At 44.2% G+C, this 24,099-nt stretch overlaps 1 protein-coding gene across 1 annotated transcript in view; it reads right to left on the reverse strand.

Annotated features, from left to right (window-relative positions):
• Positions 1 to 24,099, reverse strand: part of ACTN2 (actinin alpha 2) — a 75,234-nt gene that overhangs the window by 20,346 nt on the left and 30,789 nt on the right. The window contains exons 2-10 of the mRNA XM_059054617.2: positions 20,836 to 20,950; positions 19,804 to 19,923; positions 18,829 to 18,915; positions 14,488 to 14,575; positions 12,824 to 12,902; positions 9,783 to 9,864; positions 5,484 to 5,569; positions 3,596 to 3,688; positions 1,750 to 1,980 (exon numbers count right to left, since the gene is read on the reverse strand). Coding sequence (XP_058910600.1) covers positions 1,750 to 1,980; positions 3,596 to 3,688; positions 5,484 to 5,569; positions 9,783 to 9,864; positions 12,824 to 12,902; positions 14,488 to 14,575; positions 18,829 to 18,915; positions 19,804 to 19,923; positions 20,836 to 20,950 — 981 coding nt within the window. The remainder of the gene's footprint in view (positions 1 to 1,749; positions 1,981 to 3,595; positions 3,689 to 5,483; positions 5,570 to 9,782; positions 9,865 to 12,823; positions 12,903 to 14,487; positions 14,576 to 18,828; positions 18,916 to 19,803; positions 19,924 to 20,835; positions 20,951 to 24,099) is intronic.

The raw sequence follows: 24,099 nt of genomic DNA on the forward strand, positions 1-24,099 counted from the left end.
GTGCGCTCCACGTAGGGGAAGGACCACAGCAGGCACGGCGGGCACATAGTGGGTGAGTGGTAGAGCAGCCAGAGATGAGGTCAGCAGGGTGGCCGTGGGGTCAGACCACATCGGATCCCGGATAAGGAATCCGATCTTATTCTAAGTATTTCGGGAAGTCACTGGAGGGTTTTGAGAAGAAAGGAGACACGCTCTGATTTATATTTTACAAAGATGACAGCAGCTGCTACGTAGAGAATGCATTTTAGGGGAAAAAGAACAAGAAAAGCAAGTGAGAGGGTTACTGCAAGGTCGAAGGAGAGACACTGGTGGCTTAGCATAGGCGACAGCAGCTGAAGGGCTGCTCAGATTTAAGATATGATCTGGGGCTTCCCTGGTAGTGCAGTGGTTGAGAGTCCACCTGCCAATGCAGGGGACACGGGTTCGTGCCCCGGTCCGGGAAGATCCCACATGCCGCAGAGCAGCTGGGCCCGTGAGCCATGGCCACTGAGCCTGCGCATCTGGAGCCTGTGCTCTGCAACAGGAGAGGCCACAACAGCGAGAGGCCCACGTACCTCAAAAAAATAAATAAAATTAAAAAAAGATATAATCTGGACGCAGAGCCAGTGGCACTGGCTGAGGAACCAGGTACAAGAAAGGGACAAACTAGGAGAATCAGTGATGACACCTGGGGTTGGGGCTTTAGTAACTTAGGGGATAGTGATGCTATTTACTAAGACAGAGACCACTGCAGGAGGACTCTTGGATGTTAGGTTTTGAGACATCCAAGCGGCTCTATGAACCTGGAACTGGGGGAGAAAGCAGAGCTGAAGATGTAAAATTTGGGAGGTGTTGCCATTACAGCTGGTAGTTAAAGCCACGGGCCTGGATGAGGTCACCCGCAGGTGTCAAGACAGAGAAGGAGGTCAGCATCCCTGTACCCACAAACCATCCACCTACAGCCCGGGGACAGGAGAAGGCACAGCTGTGAACAGCGACGGGCAGGACTCGGTGGTCAGGCGGGAGGAACTCAGCTAAGTTCAAGGGTGGATGGAGTTTCCAGAAGGCGGCCGTGGTTACAGCTACAGTGAATACAAAAATAAAAGTGACCGCTAGGTTGTCAACACAGATGCTGTTGACTCTGAACAGAAGAGTCTGTCTTAGGGTGGATGGAAGCCGGATTGCTTACTGCAGGTTGAAGAGTAAAAGACATAAAGGAGCGGGAAGCAACCAAAAACCAGTACCATAAGGAACTCTCTCTAGATGTCCTGCTACAAAGGGGAGCCAAGAAACAGGACAGGTGCTGCAGGGAGGCGTGGAGGCACAGGAGGTTTCCATTTTCGTCTGGCAGATTCTAGAGTGCTTCCTAGGCGGATGTGAAAGCTTCAGCAGAGCGGGAGAAACTGCTGATGCCAAGAGGGATGTCAACATGGGACTGAGCCCTGGAGAAGGTGAATCGGGGACACGGTAACAGGAGGGAACAGAGGGCCTGTGATCTCGGTGCTGGTCCTCCTGGAGGCAGGAGGAGAGGAAGGGGACCATCGTCACCGTGTGTTTGTCAGAGGCCTGTTCTGTGTGAGGCACCAAGCGCAGTGAGAGTCAAGAACTGCATGATGGCAGGGAGAAAACTATCCAGAAGGAAGTGGTCACAGGGCCAAAATTATAGTCAATGCCTCTTCTCAGTGGCCCATCAGAGGAAGGACTTTGGGAAAATAAATTTTTTTAAAAAGTTGAGGGGGGAGCTGCCCCCAGGGCCAGGGGGCTACTCACCGACACCATCTTGCCCTCAGAGGGCATGAAGGCCGGCCGGTTGCTGGTCCTCAGCTTGGTCTGCAGGGTGTTGAAGTTGATCTCCAGCTGGCACTTCTCCTGCACCTTGGGAGGCTTGTGCTTCCGGCGGTACTCCCGGAAGTCCTCCAGCTTCTTCTGCATGGCCTGCATGGTCTTCTCAGGGGTCCGGTTCTCTAGCCAGGGGATCGTGCGCTGAATCCATTCCAAAAGCTGTTCCCAAAACACACACACACACACACAAAACTGCTGAAAACACCAGCAAACTGCCCCCCAGTTAAAACACAGAGGCACCCAACAACTGGGAATGGATTGACTGAATCCCCCCCCACCCCCGAGATTACAGAAGTCTGACCGTAACAGCCCTGACTGGAAAGAGGGCATAAATACAAACTTCCGTGCTCACCCAGGGCCACTCACCATCGCCCCAATGACACCACGTACAGGTCGAAAATTCAGAGTCGGCACGAGTCATGTTTTACAAAAATGGGACGTTTACAGGAAACTCGGGGACCAGACATTAGCAGACAAATGCTGGATGGAACTCTCAAATGAAAAAAACAAAAACCTCACGGGGTGGAACGTGGTGGAATAAAATCAGGAAAGAACTGGGTTTTACTCAAAATGTATTTCTAGTTTAAATCAGCTCGAATCTAACGGGTCTACTTATGAGATGAAAGTTATCGTAAATCTGGGACTGACTCAATGCCGAAGTATATTTTATTTTAATAGCTAGCTTTCAAGGAAATCCACAGGATGAAAGTGAAAATGGCAGTGACTCCAAGGAGGAAGTACGCCCCCTTCTCTTGAATTACTACCAAGGCCTTACAAAGGCCCTGCAGAGTCTGTTTGAGGGGTGTAAATGAAGGACCAAGTGAGGAAAGGATGGCTATCATCACTGAGGAACATCTGTCCTTCGGTCCTGGTCATACTTCAACCCTGATGTTGATCACTGGTATTAAACAATGTTGCCAAATGGAATTTTCCCATAGCAGCAGGAAATATAAACAGTATCATTAGCTTGGACTAATATACACCACTACTTGGGAAGATTGATTCCCAGTGTCCTGATGCTTTGCACAGTACAGACCAAGTATCAGCCAAAGTAAGTCAGAGCAAACATTATTTGGTCTCTGACATTGTCACTGTGATTGAGTTCAATCCAGAGATAAGGTGGCTCTGGACCTCACTCAGATCCTGCTTAGTTAAGGTTTATGCTATAATAAGAACAAAAAGAAAAGTAACGTGGAAAGTGCTATTCTAACTGAGAAATCTAGCTGCAGAGCTGTAGAAAGGCATCCTGGAAACTCATGCTCAAATGTCTTGGGATGGAGGGCTCTGCCTCTCCTGAGGTTCCCTCTAGATATTTAAATACACACACAAGGCTGAGCCTTGTCTCACTGGGCACGTTCCTTAGATGTTGAGTCACCACGTGGAGCTGGGATTCTGAATACGGAGCTCACCCTACGTGATGTCAGTAGCTGATGAAGCAGGTGAAAAACAAGGAACGCGATGTCATCTAGGGGAGCCCGACCCCGGAGGTGCAGAGGTGAGGAAGGAACCACATTCTACGTTTTATAACATGCAAACTACCTCTGTGCCTTGCAATGCTTGGGAAGACCAGCAGTACTACCTCTGTGCCAATAATTAAGCAAGATGAACAACTCCTGAGAGCGAGTGTACTTTCCTACTTTTATTCTGTGTGAGATGAAAAATGCAAAAAAAAAAAAGCACAACACCAACAACACCACTGACAATCCGTGTTCACCCTCTGTGCCTCACCCTCAGGGCGGGGATGGACAGGAGTCTGGGGACCCGTTTCCTTTACCTCACTCGCTAGCCTCTCATATTCTTCCATCAGCCTCTCATTCTCTTGATTCACAGCAAGAACCTTACATATCCTGTTAGCCGCTGTCTCGGCCTGTAAAACACAATAGGTAAACAGGACGGCTCTGTCGACAGGGACGTGCATACACAAGGTAGAAGGTGGCAGGGCAGGGGGTGACCAGAGAGGCAGCATGTGCTGTAAGTGGTGCAGGTTCTGGGTTCGGGTGGGGTAAGCCTGAGGGTACAGCTCTTTCACACTATGGGTCATTTCACAGCTTTGGGACAGTTTTCACACAGACTTACGTGGCAGGCTGAATATACTGTAGGGAATAACAGCAAAATAGCATTAGTCGCAAACACGAGCTTTGTGAAACATCAAGCAAGTTAGTAACAGAAACTGATGGGTTGAGGAAACAACGGTCCCTGGCATCCACCAGAGCCCCCTGCCAACCTCACAACTACAGGGAGAGAACTCTCTGAGCTACATTAGCCTTTGGAAATCAAAGCAGACAGGACTGCATCCTGAATGTATATCTGTCGTTGCACTGAGTTCACGAGGGCCTCTACGTATTCATTCCTGAAATGAATATGTCGAATGTGCTAGATGGGATCCTTCCACGGGGCAGAACCTGCTTTAATACTTTGTTTAACCCATGTGAGTAGCTGTTGAGGTATCAATAATTCCCGATCATTGTTTTGTGGGGAGCTTGAGCCGGGGGTGGCCAAGTGCCTTAAACCGTGACCATGAGATCCGTCCGGCTTCCGGGCCTGCAGCCTGGCTTCCAACCTTGCCTCTGAAGCCCTAGTAGGGGCCGATTTCCAGTTATCATTGTTTGCTGGTGATGGTCTTCTTCTTTTTTTTTTTTTTTGCCCCACCAGGTGGCTTGTGGAATCTTAGTTCTCCGACCAGGGGGTTGAACCTGTACCCACTGCAGAGGAAGCACAGAGTCCTAATCACTGGACCGCCAGGGAAGTCTCCCAGTGATGGTCTTAAAGAGATCACAGAGGGGGCTTCCCTGGTGGCGCAGTGGTTGAGAGTCCGCCTGCCGAGGCGGGGGACACGGGTTCGTGCCCCGGTCCGGGAAGATCCCACATGCCGCGGAGCGGCTGGGCCCGTGAGCCATGGCCGCTGAGCCTGCGCGTCCAGAGCCTGTGCTCCGCAACGGGAGTGGCCACAACAGTGAGAGGTCCGCGTACCGCAAAAAAAAAAAAAAAAAAAAAAAAAAAAAAAAAGATCACAGAAATGATACATACTCTGTCCAACCCCATCTCTCAGGACTCTGCAAGTAGAGATAGGGGGAGGGACAGGAAGCAGAAACAGGCGAACATGGGGAAAGCAGAGGGACATCCACCCATGAAGTCCCTCAGGCTGTTTATCTTAAGGAGTATAAAGTGTTTTGAGGTTTTAACACTGTTAGACGTTCACTATTTCAGTTAAATTAAGATTCATCTTGCAAGATGTTTGAACACGTCACTGAACAGTGAAGGCAATCTCCAGGCAGAGCACGGGAAAGGGGCCCTGGAAAGGCGTTTACTTCTCCTTGTCCAAGTCCCCCTTCACCACTCAATCAGTGTGGCTCAATTTTCATGGCCCTTGTTCTTTCCTGGAGCACAAATGTTTCCCACCATTGATTAATGAAATAAGAGCAATACCTTAGAAAGACAGAGAGCTAAGAACACTTCAGGACTGTCTAAAGGTAAAGCTGTTAAGTAAAAAAGCATTCGCAGTTTGGAACTTGCCGTATTAGGTCATCACAAGACACTTAGAAAGAGTCCAAGGTAAGATGTGAAGCGCACAGACACGCACCCAGGTATGCACGCGCACGCCCACACAGCTAAAACCGATGCACGAGAGCAGCACGGCCACCGGACGGACGAGGGTTAAATACCTGCTCCGCGCCCGCGAAAGCATGGTAGAAGCAGGAAACGTATGTCATGATAGCTCTCTCATCGGGTTTGGGAGTGTTCACAATGTCTGAGGGAGGGAAAAATAACACAGAAAACAGACACACGCACAGATGAAGAGCAGAAACCAGGGTGAACAAATGGAATAACGAACTGGTTTACACTTGACTTTCTGTGTCTCTCGGGCCCACAATCCTGACCTGCAGGAAGCCTGTACAGAACTGACACACTCGTGAACAGAAGGCTTTCAACCAGCACGTGTTTTTTTGTTTTCACATCATCAAACCAAGGGCTTCCCTCCTCCCCTACCCTGGATGGCTTTTTCTTAAGTGCAGGCGAGGCATTCCCATGGGAACCCGTGGGCTGCCTATCAGAGCCGGTGACCACTTCCTAAGGACCCGTGGGGCCCCGTCTTCCTGTCTTTTGACCGGATCAGGTCATCTGCCACTTTGGCTGTGAGCAAGGCGTGTCCCTCCGCAAGATGCGGGGACACATGCAGATCTCTCTGGCCCCATCTCGGATGCCACACCCCGCCCCCGTCCTCATAATCCTTGGCTTTCTGCTCTGTGCACGGCCCTGGCTTGTGTGGGGATGAAGTTCATTGAAGATGGCATGTTTCCTAATCCTTCTATACATACTTGCCATGCCATTGCTAGAAACTACCCAGAGTAACAAAGCATCTAAAGAGAAGGGTCTACGCGTCTTGTACTTATTAACTATGACTCTTGTCACTATTTTTTTTAACATCTTTGAGTATAACTGTTTTATAATAGTGTGTTAGTTTCTCCTTTACAACAAAGTGAATCAGTTATACATATACACATGTTCCCATAACTCTTCCCTCTTGTGTCACCCTCTTGCCACTATTTGTACGAGCTGCTGAGACAGCTACCAGGAAGAGAGAAAACAGAACCACGGGAACACACCTTTCCTTCCTCACCTTGGCCTCACCCCATTTTTGGCTGAATTACTTTCTACCTTCAGACTCAGTTCAGTCACTGGACAGAATGCAGTTAAAAAGGTGCCTCGTAATTCCCTAAGGCGAAACCTAGTCATTGGGTTTCCAGAGGATACTGATAGAAAGGATGCGGGGATGTGGAACAGCATGGAATCTTCTGGAAAACAAAGATGAATGGCATACTACTGCATGGACAGGAAGTAAGTTTCAAAGAAAACTGGACCGAAAAAGACAAACGACTGCCTCCTCAGAACCAGAAGGGTCTCCTTACAGGACTCCTCTTAGAGAGGAGTCGGTGGGGGGAAAAGAGAAAAACAACTGAAACAAAATCAGGACACAGAAGGTAAAGGATGAGTGGTGACTTGTGTTTTACCTCCTCACCTTCTGTGCACCAGCAAAAGCATGATAGTAACAGGAGACATAAGTCATTACGACTCTTCAGGTCTGGCGGTGTATACTAAATCTGTGTGGAAAAAAAGGTTAACTGCTCGGATGTTCCGAGAGCAGCAAGCTCCTGCTAAGGGCTGCCTCAGAGAGGCCAAGGTCACGAATCTTCCCCCAGCCGCCCCACACACTTGTGTTGCTCAAACTTTGGCTCAAATCAAAGAAGTCACATCTGCAAAGTCATTGCTCTGTGTGCACTTCTAAGAACCACCAAAGAGAAGGGCACGGCCAGCTCAGAAGAGCCCTAAACTAACAAGGAAGTCACATCCATGGCCGGAGCTGGACCTCCAGAATTCCTCAGAGTGCACGCAACAGCACTTTCTCTCTCTGGACAGATGGAGGGCCCAGGGGTCAGCAAAGGTCCCTCCTGCAAGTCCACACAGAACACGGGCACCCACAAAGCTACAAGCAGTACTCACCGGAGGGAGGAAAACAGAGAAACAGTTTTCATAACCTTTTAAAAAGCATGCAAGGTAGTTAAGATGAGGAAGAGTTTCACCAGTTTTCACTACAGGTTTATGGGTGCGCAGCCCAATTAACCACTTGAAAATCCCCACTTAGGGTTCAGAGGCTGTCACAAATGCCAGGAAGTAAGGTCAACAGCAGCAGGCGGTGGAGAGGCAAGGATTCGCCAAAGGGATTAAGTGATCTGAGGGGAGGAGACCAGTATAAGACATTACAGTAAAAGAGCAGCAGCAGTAAGAACACATTCATAGGAAGCCGTGGGGAAGGTAAGTCCGGATGCAGGTGGCAAAGATGCAAAGGGTAATTAACACATGGGGGCTGATCTGCTGGGGAGCTGGTTATACCACAGCTCGCTCCTCACCCAAGTCAGTCAAGTTCATGACTCTTTCACCAGAAGACTCTTACAGAAATTGCTCTGCAAAGAAAATAATATCGTATGCAAGCATTTTTCTGAGCCATTAAAAAGGAAAGAAAAAGGAAAGCAATAAGAGACTAGGATGTGTCACCAGGGAGCAAGAAATGAATAGAGTGCTAACAGCATCCCATCCACTCAGAGGACAAGCAGAACATATGCCCAGACCAGGACTCAGAGACTAAGGGAAACCCAGGAACAAGAGGATGGTTAGCCTCCCAGAGTAATAATGACAGTAATCCTGAGCTCACCCTCAACTGTAGGAAATCAGGGAGGCATCAATGAACGGAAAGATGAATTTACTAAATGTCGCCTGTTTTCTACTGTCTTCAGTATCCTAGCTGTTGATTCAAGTGGTAAACTCTGGGTAATTATTTATCGTATGGAAAGGTCAAAGGACAGAGCACCCAAATGCAAACTTAGCTCAGAGAGGACAGACAAGAAGGAAAAGGTATTTTCCCTATGTGGCAACTTCACTGTTTTATTGTCTTTCTCCCTCTAAAGAGTTTTTGAAACAAGTAGATTCTGAAAAGTGTATTCAAGTGTGTTCAACACCCAATACAGGTGTTTGATTAAATGGCTAAATTAACAAGCAGGCAAAATTAGAATCCTAATTGACAGACTACTGTCTCAGTTGCACTGTGTCTCCAAAAATGATAGGTGGGGTCCTACCTCCTGGTACCTGTGAACGTGACCTCATTCAGAAGTAGGTCTTTGCAGATGTGATCAAGTTAAGATGAGGTTGTGCTGGAGTGAGGTGTGGCCTTAATCCATGATGACCGGTGTCCTCATAAGTAGAGGGAAAAGGAGACAGAGACAGACGCAGAGAGAAGATGACCATGTAAAGACAGAGTCAGAGACTGGAGTGAGGCCACCACGAGCCAAAGAACACCTGGGGCTTCTAGAAGCTGGAAGAAGCAAGAAAAGGTCCTTCTCTACAGGCTTTGGAGGGAGCATGGCCCTGCCAACACCCTGATTTCAGGGTCGCAGCTTACGGAACTACAAGAGAATAAACTTCTGTTGTTTCAAAAGCCACCTACTTTGTGGTGATTTGGTACAGCAGCCATGACGCAGTCACCAAAAATAAGGCGGAACAGAAGACTGACAACGGAATAGAATCAAGGTCTTTGCTTTTCCCCAACAATGCTAATTAACAGAAGCAATGAGCCAATAGAGAATAATAAGATTAACAGCGAGCACAGTAATATAAGTCCTTGAGGGCCAGGCCCTGCCTTATACATCACATCATCTCCTGCAGCATCTCTAGGGTCTTATACATAGTAGGTGCTCGGTAAGCGTCTGCTGAGTGAGAGGTGACTCATGCATAAGTGAAATGAAGGAATGGTCTCCACGTATCTGTGCTTTAAATGCTGTGCCAGGGCTAAACTCACATGAACTCATCTCAGATAAAGGGCACAAGGGGTACTGAAACTAGTCTCCAGCATGAGGGCTGCTAAAGCTGCAAAATAATTGAGAGGTTCTAGCTCTAACAAAACGAAATTTAATTTGGACAAATAAAAAATGAAACGTGAAAGTTTGAGAGGCACACGATGAATGACCGCTCCATAGTCTAGATTGAGATTCTATGACTTCCCGTTGGAAGGAAGCATTTTTTTCTTTGTGGAGTCTTAAAGAACAAGGAGATTTATTTGTTAAGTTTCTAACATTTTTTTTAAAAAAATGTTGTTAAAATAAAAATAGGAAGCTTTCCATTGAAAATCACAAACCAAAAGCATTCTGTTTCTTTGCCAAAGCTGAACCTTTTACCCAACCCTTTCATTGTAGTTTTGCTGGCTTGGTTTTGAGCAGGATTCTAAAAAATAATTTTGAGCAAGCTACATATGAAATTCTCTAATATTTATGAGGCCAATGACAGAAACTTCTTAGGAATCCTAAGGCCTTCAGATGTAACCTGGCTATAAAGTTTACAGGTCTTTATGTGTGGTCGTAACATAGGGAGGCAACAGATTTTCTGTAAGCCAATAAACACAATTTTCATCTCACCTTCAGCATCCAACATTTTGGGAATATCCAGGTGCTTCTCTGCAATTTCCATGGCCAAGTTGATATTTCCTATTGGGTCATCCTGCATAGAAAACAGCACAACCAGCTTTTTAGCATATTTTTTTGAACAGGACTTAATGACTCTTTTTTATATACCTCATTCTGGGGAGGAAACTTTCCCATCCACACATAACCATAATAGGATAAGATCTTCTTTCTTATCTTTTCCCAAACATTTCAAACATTTAGAGAAATATCAAAAATGACATGAAAATCACCCAATCCATGTACACTCCAACTTCATAAAATGTGAGCAACAGGTTGAAGAGAACAGATACTGTGCAGCTAGAAGGAAAGTTGTGAGGTATTTTCTCATGGGTGGAAAAACACCTGGATACCTCAGCGCTGAGCTTCAACTCCGGGTAACAAAAATCTAGATGATTCCACAAGGAAGCATGAAACATACATTTTCCACATCTGGAAGGTGATCATGGAGAATATTTAGTATAGTACCACACTAACCTTGTTTATTTTTGTTTTAAATATAAGAAAACACGCTGCTTTCAGCATGTTTAGGTGAAACTTTTAGGTCACTAAAGTATATTACAAGACGGCTACAAAGAGCAAAAGTTAGGTTTCTAAGATGTTAAAGACCACAGGAAATGAAAGAAACTTAACATCATAAAAGAAAACTGTGAAGAAATGTTTGTTCGCCCGATTGCGTTTGTCTTCCACGGTAAAACTGGTTAAATATATACGTAACGTAACAAAATACATTGAACCACAGGCGTATAACTGAAATGCTGAAAAATTAGAAGAGGTATTTAACATTTCCTGTTTTAATCTTCTAAAGAGATTAAGTATTGTGATTCTGAAGTGGGATGGGGGTATGTGAGACAGAAAAATCAAAATGAAAAGTGGTGTTAGTATAGGGATGACTGTAATGAATTTTAACAACAAAGCCATTTAAACACTTCAGAAACTGCAATGATTTGCAATGAGCACAATCATTTTAATGCAGTGAAACATCTAAAACATAGAGGCTTCAAAAGCATTCGGTACTCAAGGAAGAAGCCAAAGCAAGCTTCCTGGCCTCTCAGAGTTCACCATCATTTCAGGCAAAATGTTTCTTCAACTCCATGTTATTTTAACAAAGCATATAATCGTTTCACTAAAAGCAGCCATATCATAAGGTGAGTCTTACCTGCATATTTGATGCAAATGTTTAGAAAACCAAATAGCTGAGTAAAAGTTTCTTTTTGCTCTTAATATATAAGAAAATTTTCAGCATTAAAAACAGAGTAATGATTCTGAGTCTTTGTGAACGCTATCTCACTTACACTGTAACTTAGATAAAAATGTAGCAATTAAGTGTTTTCTTGGCTCAGCTACTGTTATGTGACCCTGGGAAGATTAAAGAATTCCTCCCTTCTTCATGTGTAAAACTGGGATAATTAGTACCTCCTTTATAGATGCATGATATTATATAGTTTACTGTGCATTATGAAGATTGAATGACTGTGTATGTATAACATACATAAAATATATGTATTAATATTAACATACATATATGTATATAAAACATTAATATGTAATATCCACATATGTAACACATACTAATACATATATATAATAAACATATATACTTATTTATTAACAGTGTCTAATCTAGAGCTATAGAAGTATTCACTGCTATGGTTAATTATTATCATTTTTCCACCCATCATAGGTGGCCAATTACCACGTCTGTTGACCTTTTGTAATAGAAACTGAAGGTTATAAACTGCTAATGAAATGAGGTCTATCTAGTATAATCCCTTCATTTTGCAAATGAGATAAAGAGTAATTGAAAAAAATATACACCGTCTCTATGTTTGAAACGTTTCAAAATAACTCAGGAATGAGAATATATGCTTGGGGAAGTCGAGAAACTCTGGCTGCCCCGTTCCCTCAGGCAACCTTCCATTCGGTAGCTCTCATCTTCACGATACAAGTACATTTTTCATGTGCTATCTTGTCGTCGGTGGAGAGAGGCCAGGGGAAGGGTGGGGAGCACGTGACAACTGCAAAGGTGGCAAAAGCCAGGACACTCTTCCTACTACCCCCTGTGCCACACGGGGAGGGCAGCATGCAGCAGGACTGGATACCATGCCCGACACAGCGACACGAGGTGCACGGCCAATGAAACACACCAGCGACCAGAGGAAATGTGCCCCACAACTCCTGGCAGGAACGGTCATGAGGCAGGCAACACGTTCCATCTTAAGTCTTTACATGGCATTATTTCTAGGACAGATGGACTGTCCACCACAAGATTTAGAAGGGGCCAGGATTTCTTTTTTCCATCACAGATCACATGTGCAAACTACTTTTAAAGAAAGAATGTGCAGACTATTTGAAACTTAAGCACAATAAAGCTTAAGCTTAAAGGGAGAATGAAAGTTTCCTAAGCTGAAAACATAAGTTCCCTAAGTTGAATTTTCTGAAAAGAGAGAGAAAAAAAAAAAATTCCCCCAAACTTCTTTTCTAAGGGTGCAACTAATACCTTGTATCAATAGCAAGATAAGCATCCCTTGTGTGAGAAACAAGTTAATCTACTCTAAGTAAACTTGTCAGCAACTAAATCCTTCAGAAAAGGTTAAGAGGAATTTAAAATGAAGGTTTGGGGTATTTGAACCTTTCTCTCTCCCCGCAGCCCGCCCGCCCTGCAGCAAAACAGACACTTCCCTTCTCATATTTACAGTCTGGGAATGTAAAATCTCTGAGAAACAGGTATAAAAGCTTTCATAGGAAATCAAGCCAAATCAACAAACGTATCGTAATGTAGGCAAAAAGGTGACTTGGCTTTTGGGTCTTGTCCTGCCCTAATTATAACAGGTATTTTCCCGCCACCCTTCCTGTTTCCATCCCGTGCCAGGCTAGCTGGGAGGGCATGCTGGCAGCAGCCTAGGCGTTGGTGTGAGTTCAAGGCCGATGGGCTCACTTCCAGGACGACATGCTGGGGGCAGGGCGGACACGGCATGCCAGGCCCCCCAAATGACCTTGTTCAGCTTTGAGTAGTCAATGAGGTCGGGCCGGTGTCTGTGGATGAGTGCACAGAGTCCAAGGCCGTCTTTCCAGCTGCACGACGGTCACAGTCAGAGGAACAGGAACACGGGTTAATGGACAGGCAGCAAGCGGCAAGGGGCTGACCTTGGTCAGACGTCGGCCTGAAATCGCGGACCTGGGGCCCCAGGTCCCCCCCTCCCTCCCGCACCCAGTGACACCCTGGCCCCTTCCCTGGACTCTCGCCTCCCTCCCAGGGTCTGCCACCCCCTTACCAGTCTCCTTTCCATCTACAGCTTCAGGCCCAGCCTTGCCTGGGACTCCCCCTGACCTCCCCCCACCCCCGCCGTGTCCTGCCCCGGTCCCCGCCGTGCTGGGAGAACTGAAAGGGACTGGAGGGGGAGATGCCCCCTACTGTCCCCCTCCTCCCTCAGGGCCCAGCAGGCCCGGCTTTCTCCTCTCTTCTCCAAGTCTCCATTCTAGACCTGACCCCCAGAGTCTGCCCAACAGACAAGACACAAGGACATCCACCCAGAAAGGCCCCCAGGACACACTTCCCTCCAGGAGCACACTCCTTAGTATACTCAGTACTCCCCGGTTCTCCTCTACCTTTCTTCATAAGGTTCCTTTCTGTTTTGGGTTTCTTCCTTTAAAGGCAAAGACGTGTAAGCAGCTGAGGGACTGAGCTGGGAGGGTTTGGATTTCCAGTCTGTCTGCCCAGAGACGCCAGCGCTCACTGTTCCCAGACACCCCCGGGCTACGAGCTCCCAAGTGAGGAGCGGCGGGTTCACTGAAGACCAGGAGCCTGAGCCTCGAAGGGTCGGGGAAGAAGGAAGCCCCTGGGGCCACACTGTCGGAAGGGCTCGGGCCCATCTTGGGCCAGAAGAAGAAAAGCAAGAAGGCGAGCGGGAGGCCAGGCTGGGCCCTGAGACATTCACCGGGCAGGTCCCACCCCCTGACAGCATGATGTACGAACAGGAAGCCTCCTCCTCACCTGTGGGCACTCAGGGCGTGGCTCGGAGCCTAATAATACTTATCTACCTAGATAACCTCCCCAGTCTGTCCTGGTAGCTTGTCCATATCCTTCATTTCTTTTCTCTGATCTATGGGGGCCAGGGACCCATTTATATTCACGGGTAACCCACCACACAGAGGGAGAAAATGTAAACAGCTGACAAAAGACCTGCGTGAGAAAAGAGACTGAAGCAAGGGACAATATCATGCTCTCAGATTCTATCTGGATTTCCTTCATCCAGTTCCCTACAGTTTTTCCAACATGACTTGCCTACTTCTCTCCAATCCCAGCCTACAAAGCTGACTGATGAAGCATCTTTAGGGCACGACAGAGAGGAGGGACGGGGTGGAGCTTGTACGTGGGATACGCAGACCCTGCTACGGTGTCCGCTTGTCACTGAGAATCCATCGCTGCCGCATCCCTGCGTGACACTCACTTATAAACAGTGCCAGCCTCCCAAACCTTAATCCAACGTTTTCCCCTGAGAGACCCTAAGCATCAGTCATTCTAGAGCCTGAGCTCTACGACATACAGAAAACGCGCATCAGACAGGAGGAGGAGACACAGGAGTAAGTAAACATTGTTCTCCCTGCCAACCCGGATCCCAAAGAGAATACCAGGACCCCCAGGGCACTGGTTGCGCACCTGGTGTGGAAGTTCTGAATGTTCACATTTCTATAAGGAGCGGTCTTCCTTTGACACCAGAGCAGCAGACCTTCTTTGGCAGAGGTTTCTGTAATGACAGCCAAGAAAAAGTGTCCACAGGGAAACACTCACCCTCACTGCTCACTCACCCAACTTACAGTCACTTGCTAAAGAGACCTCCCAGGGGGCCAACACCAAAGGCAACCTCTCTTCTCCAGTCTCTGCAAGAGGATGGAGCTGGAACCCTGCTCCCAGGGACTGACTTCTGAGGCCACTTGAAGGGACTTGAAAAGGACGGTGCGGGAGCAACAGCAAGTTATGACATGATGAATACAAAACTGGACTTCAGGGTTACTGGTAACGTACGTACCTTTCGGGTGAAAATTTGTTTTAATGTGCATAATTTATGGCTTAACTATCCCGTCATTTATCTCATTTATAATTTATATTCTTAGGTAAATGGAATTCACAGAGGCCACTGTGTCTGAAATGTATTCCCTTACCCACTGATTTTAAAATACTTGAAGGCTTTTATTGGGAAATTCCAAGTTTGGCCACTTGGGTTCTGACCAAGTTAAGAAAGCAACCACCCCTGTGGTAGCCACGAAGACGTGCTGCTCAGATGTCCCGCTGCAGGGAACACAGGACAGAACCGATGTCCCAGCTGCCACACTCTGAATCCGCCCCTGCATTCCCCAGAGGCCACACTTCTTCAGGGCTACTCCAGCCACAAACTGAGTGAGGGAGGGGCACCAGAGCTGGGCCATTCCTGCCACACATGGGACTCCTCTGAGAGCAACTGAGGCTGAAGAACTCTCCATTGGCCCACTGACCCTGCCTGAGGACCACTTTGCAGAATGAGATTCTTCTTTCTCAAGCCCTTCCTTCCCCAGCACGGGTGTCAGCCAGGCCCTATGCCTGAAGGTGCTCTGCCATCTCCTGCTTCTCCCCACCCTTATCCTCCACAGGCATTTCCCCCAACAAATCTCTTGCATTTCTGCTATGGATGGAATGTCTGTGTCCCCCTCAAATTCATAGACTGAAGCCCTAACCCCCAATATGATGATATTTAGAGATGGAGCCTTTAGGAGGTAATTAGGGTTAGATGAGGTCGTGAGGGTGGGGCCCTCAAGATGGAATTAGTGCCCTTATAAGAAGAGACAGCAGAGTGCTTGCTCAATCTCTCTCTCTCTCCCTCTCCCTCTCTTCCCTCTACCCCCCTTCTCCCTTCCCTTTCTTTCTCTGCCGTGTGAGGACACAGAGAAAAGGCAGCCATCTACAAGCCAAGAAGAGAGCCCTCACCAGAAACTAACTATGCTGGCACCCTGATCTTGGTCTTCCAGCCTCCAGAACTGTGAGAAAATTAATTTCTGTTGTTTAAGCTACCCAGTCTATGGTATTTTGTATGGCAGCCTGAACAGACTAAGACAACTTCTAACACCATCTTGGCACTTGCTTCTTAGAGGACCCAAAGTTTTATACATCCCAACAGTTCCTCAAAGCCACTTACATAACTGGGATTCTGCTTGTATTTATATCTTAACAATTTAGAAAGCTCCTATGAACATGTGGACTCCTAACCAACATTGGGACCTGGCCTTCCATTTCATTAAGAGCTTAAGTTGATTTTTTCAAATCAAAGTAAGTATTCTATAATTATTTATCTAAATTGTCCATTTCTAGTTCAGATTTTTCTTTGACCCATAACCCATATGAAACACACCCCCCGCCCCTTGCAAACTTCCACATGCTCTAAGAATAATTTGAATGATTCTTGATCATGTCTCTTATCTACCAAATTCCTGTTAAGGAAAATGACTGAAAGTTCTAAGACTTTATTAAAATATTAACTGGTATAGATATCGAAACATGGAACTCCATACCAGTTGTTCTGCTATACACACAATTGCCTGCCTTTGGGGTCCTGGCCAACGGAATTAGTAAGAAAAAGTATAACAGGAGGAAATAATCCAAACTTTTTAATAAAGATTAAATGGCACTTAGATTAGAAAAGTAAACAGAGGTAAAGTAGATCAATACAAGCTTACAACTGCCACTTAAGCTTAGATTTATAACTCATTGAGTTTCACTTAATTTCTGTCTGAATACGTCTGAACACTCTTCAGCTATGAATGTTGAACAAAGTTTTTTCCTTATTGAATTGGCTACTCTAACAAAGCTGACTCTCTCCTACCCCCAGTCCATTCTGAGGCATTCAGCAAAAGCTTACAAGCCTGTGCCAAATAGTACATGACTGTGGTACCTCTGCCCCGCCCCCACAGGTGTAGGTTAAACCTGAGAAGTCCACACACAGAACCCTGATGGTGGGTATAAAGAGCATGTCATAAATAGGCAGTGTCATTGGTTATCCCATCATGAAAAACCACAGGATGCACCAAGGAGCCCCATCTACTTGGGCATCTCCGCACTGCCCTCACCAACAGGTATGTCAATCTCTCATTTTCCTTCTTCGAAGAGGTCCATCATTCTGTTGATGGACACTGGCTCCTCAAAGAATTCAGTTTAATAACAATGTCATTTTCCTACATAATATACATCATCAAAATAAATTGGACAATTTTTCTGTAGATTTACAGAAATTGAGGTTGTTAAGAAATGACCCCATGGAAGTAAAACAAATAAAAATATAAGTTAGCAAACTAACTTCATCTGCTGGGTGGGACACTGGAAGACTTCTGCTTGAAGAGATTTAAGCACCTTGTCAGTGATATCACACTTTTGAATGTTTATTTCTTAGTCTTTTGAAAAGCAGATTAGTATACCTTTCTACCATGATGTTTTACGAAATACTATGATCTGATTATCTAATCTTGGGCACATAAATAATAAATTGGGGAACCTCTAATGGACCACACCATTCATAGTTACATGAATTAAGTTTTCAGTTAGTATTATCACTAAGTTGAAATCTGTATCCAATCAGAAGAAAACCTGAGGTCAAGCTCACCTCTGTAATATTTGTGGGAAAAGGATTTGCTAGTGTAGCAAATGCAGTGGTGTGAACAAGATTCTTAAAAATAATATTTGTTTTATCAGGTGGGCTCAACTGCTTAAATATTTAAATGCCAAAGTATAAAATATTGATTAAATGATTACAAACTATTCTTTGTTAATAATAAAGCAGGAACTTTTAAAAAGCAGATTATTATTTTCACTAGAATGAAAGAAATGTACTTTAATAAGACTACATTGTATGAAAGTTTTCAAATTCAGACTCTTCATAAATTCGAGCTGGCTGTTATTCCTGAGCCTGAATTCTTGAGGTTTTAATATCATTCTATCTTAGTTTGATTTTTAGAGAGCATAAGTAAATTCCTGGACAGAATTATGAACCACGCTCCCAGCCCTGACCATTTGGGTGCGTGGTTGCCTTCTAGGTGACAAAGTTAGAGGAGACTGCCTGGTTGGACAAGGCAGACCACCCTTAAGTACATTCTTTTTTATTTATTTATTTGGCTGTGCTGGGTCTTAGTTGCGGCATGCGAACTCTTAGTTGCAGCATGCGAACTCTTACTTGCATCATGCATGTAGGATCTAGTTCCCTGACCAGGGAACGAACCCAGGCCTCCTGCATTGAGAGTGCAGAGTCTTAACCACTGTGCCACCAGAGAAGTCCCAAGTATGTTCTGCAGCTATACCTTTTGTGATTTGAGTGCTAGATAGGCCAAGTTCTAATTTTAAGAATGCCAATTTGACACTTTTGACAGTGCTGAATTCATCAAAATATTTTGGAGCGCAGTGAGCATAAAAGACTAAAGATCTGCATCTTCAGTGGCAGTGCCAAGGATCAGGGTTATGTTACAATGATGGAACAGTTATTGGGGCCAAAAGACACAATGACAATAGAGATTTTGTTTTAAAAAAGGGGGGGAGAGGGAGAGAGGGAGGGGAGAGAGAGAAAAAAAGAAAGAACAAATAAACAAACTCAGATTTCAATCGATTATCTTTCAGCACTTGAAGGAAAGCATTTCAAGCGTTTCAAGATATAACAGTCTAAAGAACTGTTATAGTCGTGAACCTACTAGTATAATAAGCAATAAAGAAGCTCAAAAAATGCTCATTTTAAAAAGCGACTTCTGTTCTGAACATGTACTCATCTTTTCCAAAATGATTCCACCCCCATGAATGAAACAGCATTGCTGGGGTCTTTTTTTCATACAAATAGAAAATCTGTGAAAACCCAAGCCCCGTATCTTTCATTCAATCCTGTCAGTGACTGTTCAATTTTACAAAAGCCTATCCAAATTCAACTTCATCAGCTCAATTTACAAATTACACTAAGTATCTTAATACAATCAGGTTTTTAACCCTGCCCTTTACCTTCAACGGAAATATCCTGAATAGCAAAGCGCAGGATAATGGTCCAGATCATACCCAGCGTCATCTTCACGTTGCCATCAACAATTTCTTGAGGTAAGAAAAAAAAAAAAAAAGCAACAAATGAGGGTAAAGATAATCAGCACATAAAGTTTTCCTATAAGTTATGAGTCTCCTGTAAAGTTTTGACTTCAGAGCTACTGGAAGATATACATATGGAAAGACCAGTTTCTGTTTTTGTAAGTGTTGCAGCGTGTCTAGTTATAAATGTGGTATTCATAACCAAATGTCTACAGTTTAAATGAGTTATGAGTTAATAATGAACACAAAGCTTGCAGATGCAAAGTCACTGAAAACAACCCAGGGGTTTCCAAGGTTTAAAGACTAGATGAGCCAAGGTTCTAAATAATCAAACAGAGAGAACACTGCATCATCTTTACCCTGATCCTTCTTCCTGAGCTCCCCAGCTGGCAGGTTCTCGGGCTCAGTTGTATAGAATGAGAGGCAGGGCAGTCTCAGCTCCTGCCAAACTCACCAGGACTCCCAATCTCCCACAGAGAATGGAGATCCTTCCTACTAGTTCTTATTAAGAGTCTCTGGGATGTACAAGTTCAATCTCATGTGGATGATCAGTTTGAAAAAGACAGCATCATATTTGACTCCTTTTTTTTTTGGCCACACCATGCAGCATGTGCGATCTTAGTTCCCCAACCAGGGATTGAACCTGCAGCCCCTGCAGTGGAAGCTCAGAGTCTTAACCGCTGGACCACCAGGGAACTCCCTTGACTCTGTTCTGTACAAATGAACCTAGAGCCTTGTCTCCCGTTCATGGTTCCTGCGGGGAGCCTGGCAAGAGAGGCTGACACAGGAGATGGGGGGGAAGGAAGTGGGGAGGGAAGCAGGCATCCAGCTGCAGGCCCACTGCCCCACAGGGAGGTCTGTGCGCGGTCAGGGTCATTCCCATCACGCCCCATTTACCTTCCGCCCCGATGGACACCAGCTTCACGCCTTTGCTGGCTATGTAATCCAAGGCTTTGTTGACGTTAGCGATTTTGTGGAATCGCATTTTTCCTCGGTCAGGTTTGGGCAGCCTTTCCCCTGTTGGATGAAGAAAGAATCGTGTAGACACAGAGAAAGGAGACCCTTGATGCAGAATCAAAATACCAAAATTCAGAGTCCGTGCCCTCCTTAAATGGGAATCATTATTTGACTGTTCCTTATGTGTTCTCGGTTTCTGTAAATCACAGTACTTTCAAGGTCAAATGAACCAGAGGGGAGCTGTGCTATTAAGGCCATATGCTTTTCAGATTTGCTGGGAGAGTCCGGTTTGGTCTTTGAGCCAAAGTACGAATGAGTAAGAAAGAAGCTGGTTGGTGCCCCTGCAGCATTCAGAGGTGCAGACCAGCTGTGGGAGAAAGTCAGGGAGCTTCGTTCAAATCACAGGGCTCATCTCAGATGTGGAGTTACAAAGATACCTGGATCAGGGCCACCCTGCCTTCATCCTTCCCACTCACACCTTTTTAATTAAGCCTGATCCACTCTCCAGTCCAAAGTCTAAACCAGCCAGCTGAAATTCAGGGCAAAGGATAACTTTAACTTTAACTCCTGTTTTCAGAGTTAAGCCAACATGCACACTGGCCTTTGGCATGAAAGACAATTTCTGGAATACACACTGGCTGGACTTAGTGGAGAGGGCAGCCTGGTGGGCAGTCATATAAAATGTCATTTTCTCTTCTCTGTTCTGTTTCGAAGTGGGTGGGAGAAACATGATTTTAATAAGTCAATTTTAAACAGAATTCACTCCTTTTTTAGAACAGAAAAATAACTCCAGGCAGAGACTGCTCTTTGGAAAGGTTTGCTTTGCCAATAATACCATCTCCCCCAGCCAGGTTCAAAGGGAGCTTTTTTTAAAAAAACAACAAAAACAACAACAGATGCATATCTACTGCTCGGACATAGAAGTACGTGTAAGACTGGGTATAACACGTACGAAAAATGTTTAAGACTCACCTGAGATGACTTCCAGAAGCAGCATGAGCTTAAGGCCATTCCTGAAGTCTTCCTCGATGTTCTCGATCTGAGTGCCAGCTTTCCTGAGGTGGGAGTTACACCAGGCAGTGAAGGTCTGCAACGAGAAGCAGACAGTGCTGAGCACAGCCCCGTCAGCTCTCAGAGCCCCTCCACATGGACCATGCCTGACATCTTACACATCCTGGGGAGACCAGGAGGCTGGGGCATCTTGGACCTTCGAGAGAAAGCAGACCAAATTGGATGGAAAGCATGATTTGAGACCCGAAGGTAAGATTTTAATAGACAAAAAAAAAAAAAAAAAAAATCATTTATTGGCTCTAACCACCTGAGGAATTTTTGCCTTCAGTTTAGAAAGGTAACCCATTTGGGATTAACATATACACACTATTATATATAAAATAGATAACCAACAAGGACCTACCGTATAGCACAGGGAACTACACTCAATGTTTTATAATAACCTATAAGGGAAAAGAATCTAAAAAAGAATATATATATATTATATATATACATATATAATATATATATATAAAACTGAATCACTGTGCTGTATACCTGAAACTAACACAACATTGTAAATCAACTATACTTCAATTAAAAAAGTAATAAAATTTTTTTTAAAAGATACCATGTTTACACCTATGCCTTTGCCTTCTGAAAACCTCTTATTCTGTAGGAAATTAGGATGTGCTTATTCCCTGCATACAACAGAAGTCAGCGTGCTTGCAGAATGGATGAATAAATTATGCTTAAAGAATGTTCAAAATGTCGTACTTTAGAGCAGAGGGTGGGCAGCATTGTGCAGTAGAAAGGAAAAGAGAAGAAGGACCCATAACCACTAATTATCTACAACTAGTTTATCCTGGATGAACAACAGTTTTAAGCTAGTAACTGAATCAATTAAACAAATTTGCAGTAGAGTCAATCATTAATAATAATACTAGTAGTAGTAGCAATAATAATGAACTCCTACTGGCATAATCCAGGTCCTGGGCTAGACCCCGGATTTCAACGACAGTTAGATAACAGCCCTGCCCTGGAAGGGCTCAGGGACTAGTCATGTTAACAAATAGCTAGGGCAATATTAAGCAGAAAGATGAACTACATACTAAGTGGCATCCAAAGTCATTCTGTTTATTTTTCAAACTTCTTTTAACTTGGTTTCCACTTGTGCACTATTTCCTGCCAAAACCAGATTGGAAATGCTTCTGGCAGCTGCTGGCTAAGAATGCAAACTGTGTCCTTGTCACACAACAGCTGCTGGGCCACGGAACAAAGTGCCGGCACATCACACTACAGAGAGACAGACAAACAGGGTTTGTGTTACAGATAAGAAGATGAACCTCTCAAAAATAGAGTTTTTCCAAGTAAGACTACAAAAAGACACAGTTTTCCATAAAAATGATTTTTCTGGGTAATAAAAAGGATTTTCAAATCTGATTGATGGGCACTTATTTCAAGAAATATGTGATGGTATTTGCAGCAACATGGATGGACCTAGAGATGATCATACTAAGTGAAGTAAGTCAGAAAGAGAAAGACAAATACCATATGATATCACTTATATGTAGAATCTAAAATAGGACACAAATGAACTGATCTACAAAACAGAAAGAGACTCACAGATACAGATAACAGACTTCTAGTTGTCAAGGGGGAAGGGAGCCTGGGGAGGGATGGATTGGGAGTTTGGGGTTAGCAGATGCAAACTATTATATAGAGAATGGATAAAGAACAAGGTCCTACTCTGGGACAAAGTGAGAGAGTAGCATGGACATATATACACTACCAAATGTAAAATAGGTAGCTAGTGGGAAACAGCCGCATAGCACAGGGAGATCAGCTCCGTGCTTTGCGACCACCTAGAGGGGTGGGATAGGGAGGTTGGGAGGGAGATGCAAGAGGGAGGGGATATGGGGATATATGTATACATATAGCTGATTCACTTTGTTATAAAGCAGAAACTAATACACCATTGTAAAGCAATTATACTCCAATAAAGATGTTAAAAAAAAGGTCCTATTGTATAGCACAGGAAACTATATTCAATATTCAATGTATATATTGAATATATATATATATATATTCAATATTCAATATATATGTGATATACCATAATGGAAAAGAACATGAAAAAGAATGAATATAGATGTATAACTGAATCACTTTGCTGTACAGCAGAAATAAACACAACACTGTAAATCAACTGTACTTCAATAAAATAAATTTAAGAAAAAGAAATATGTGGTGGCATTAAATTCTAGGACAAAAAGAAAACGTAGGTATTTTCTTGCATTTCCAATAATAAATGTTATTGTGAGAGCCGAAACTAATAGTTATTTCTCCTAAAACACATCTAAACTTTAGTCAGGTCTAAACAGAAGAGATACTCTAAGTCATATACTCTAGGTCTGCACCCAATCAATATTGTAGCCAGTAACCATACTTGACTATTTAAATGTAATTAATTAAAATGAAAGGAAATTAAAATTTTAGTTTCCCAGCTGTACAAGCCATCTTTTGAGTGTTCAAAAGCCATATGTGTACAAGCACATCTGTACTGGATGGTGCAGATGTGTACAGAACACATCCAGCATCACAGAGAGTTCTACTGAACAGTGCTACTATACATAATCAAATTTTGTTTTTTGAAGCTAAGATTATTAACAAGAGTCTATTATTACCTGGGTTCAAAATTCAAGTGGTACAAAAAGGCATAAAGTGGAAAGCCTCCCTCTCACTCCTGTTCCCAGCCACTGAGTTCCCTTCCCCAGAGGGAACAACAAAGAGATTCAGGGTCTTGTGTTTCTCTTCAACAATATTGTATACATACGTAAACACAAAGGCACACACATCTTTTTTCTATCCCTTTAATACAAATCATAATATACACATTGTTCTGCACCTGGCTTTTTTATATTTTTTAAGAAAGCTGTAACCTAGGGTCATTCAATATCAGCAAAGAGCATTCCTTTTTATGAGTGCATAGTATTCCACTGTCATGACTATACCATACTTTATTTTCTAACTAGCTCCTTGGATGGACATTTAGGTTGCTTCCAGATAACTAAGTTCATACAGTGAAAAACTTCCCAGGCCCCATTTTCAGCAAGCAAAACTACTTTAAAGGTTTTCTGTTTGTTTTTCTTTTTTTCACAATACCAAGACTAACCATATACCTAACCTTTTGGGGAAGGCACAAGAGAACAGTGGGTTATGGAACTGACAGAGAAAAAAATATAA

The sequence above is a fragment of the Kogia breviceps genome, chromosome 2, assembly GCF_026419965.1.
Source record: "Kogia breviceps isolate mKogBre1 chromosome 2, mKogBre1 haplotype 1, whole genome shotgun sequence".
In the NCBI taxonomy this organism is placed as follows: Eukaryota; Metazoa; Chordata; class Mammalia; order Artiodactyla; family Physeteridae; genus Kogia; species Kogia breviceps.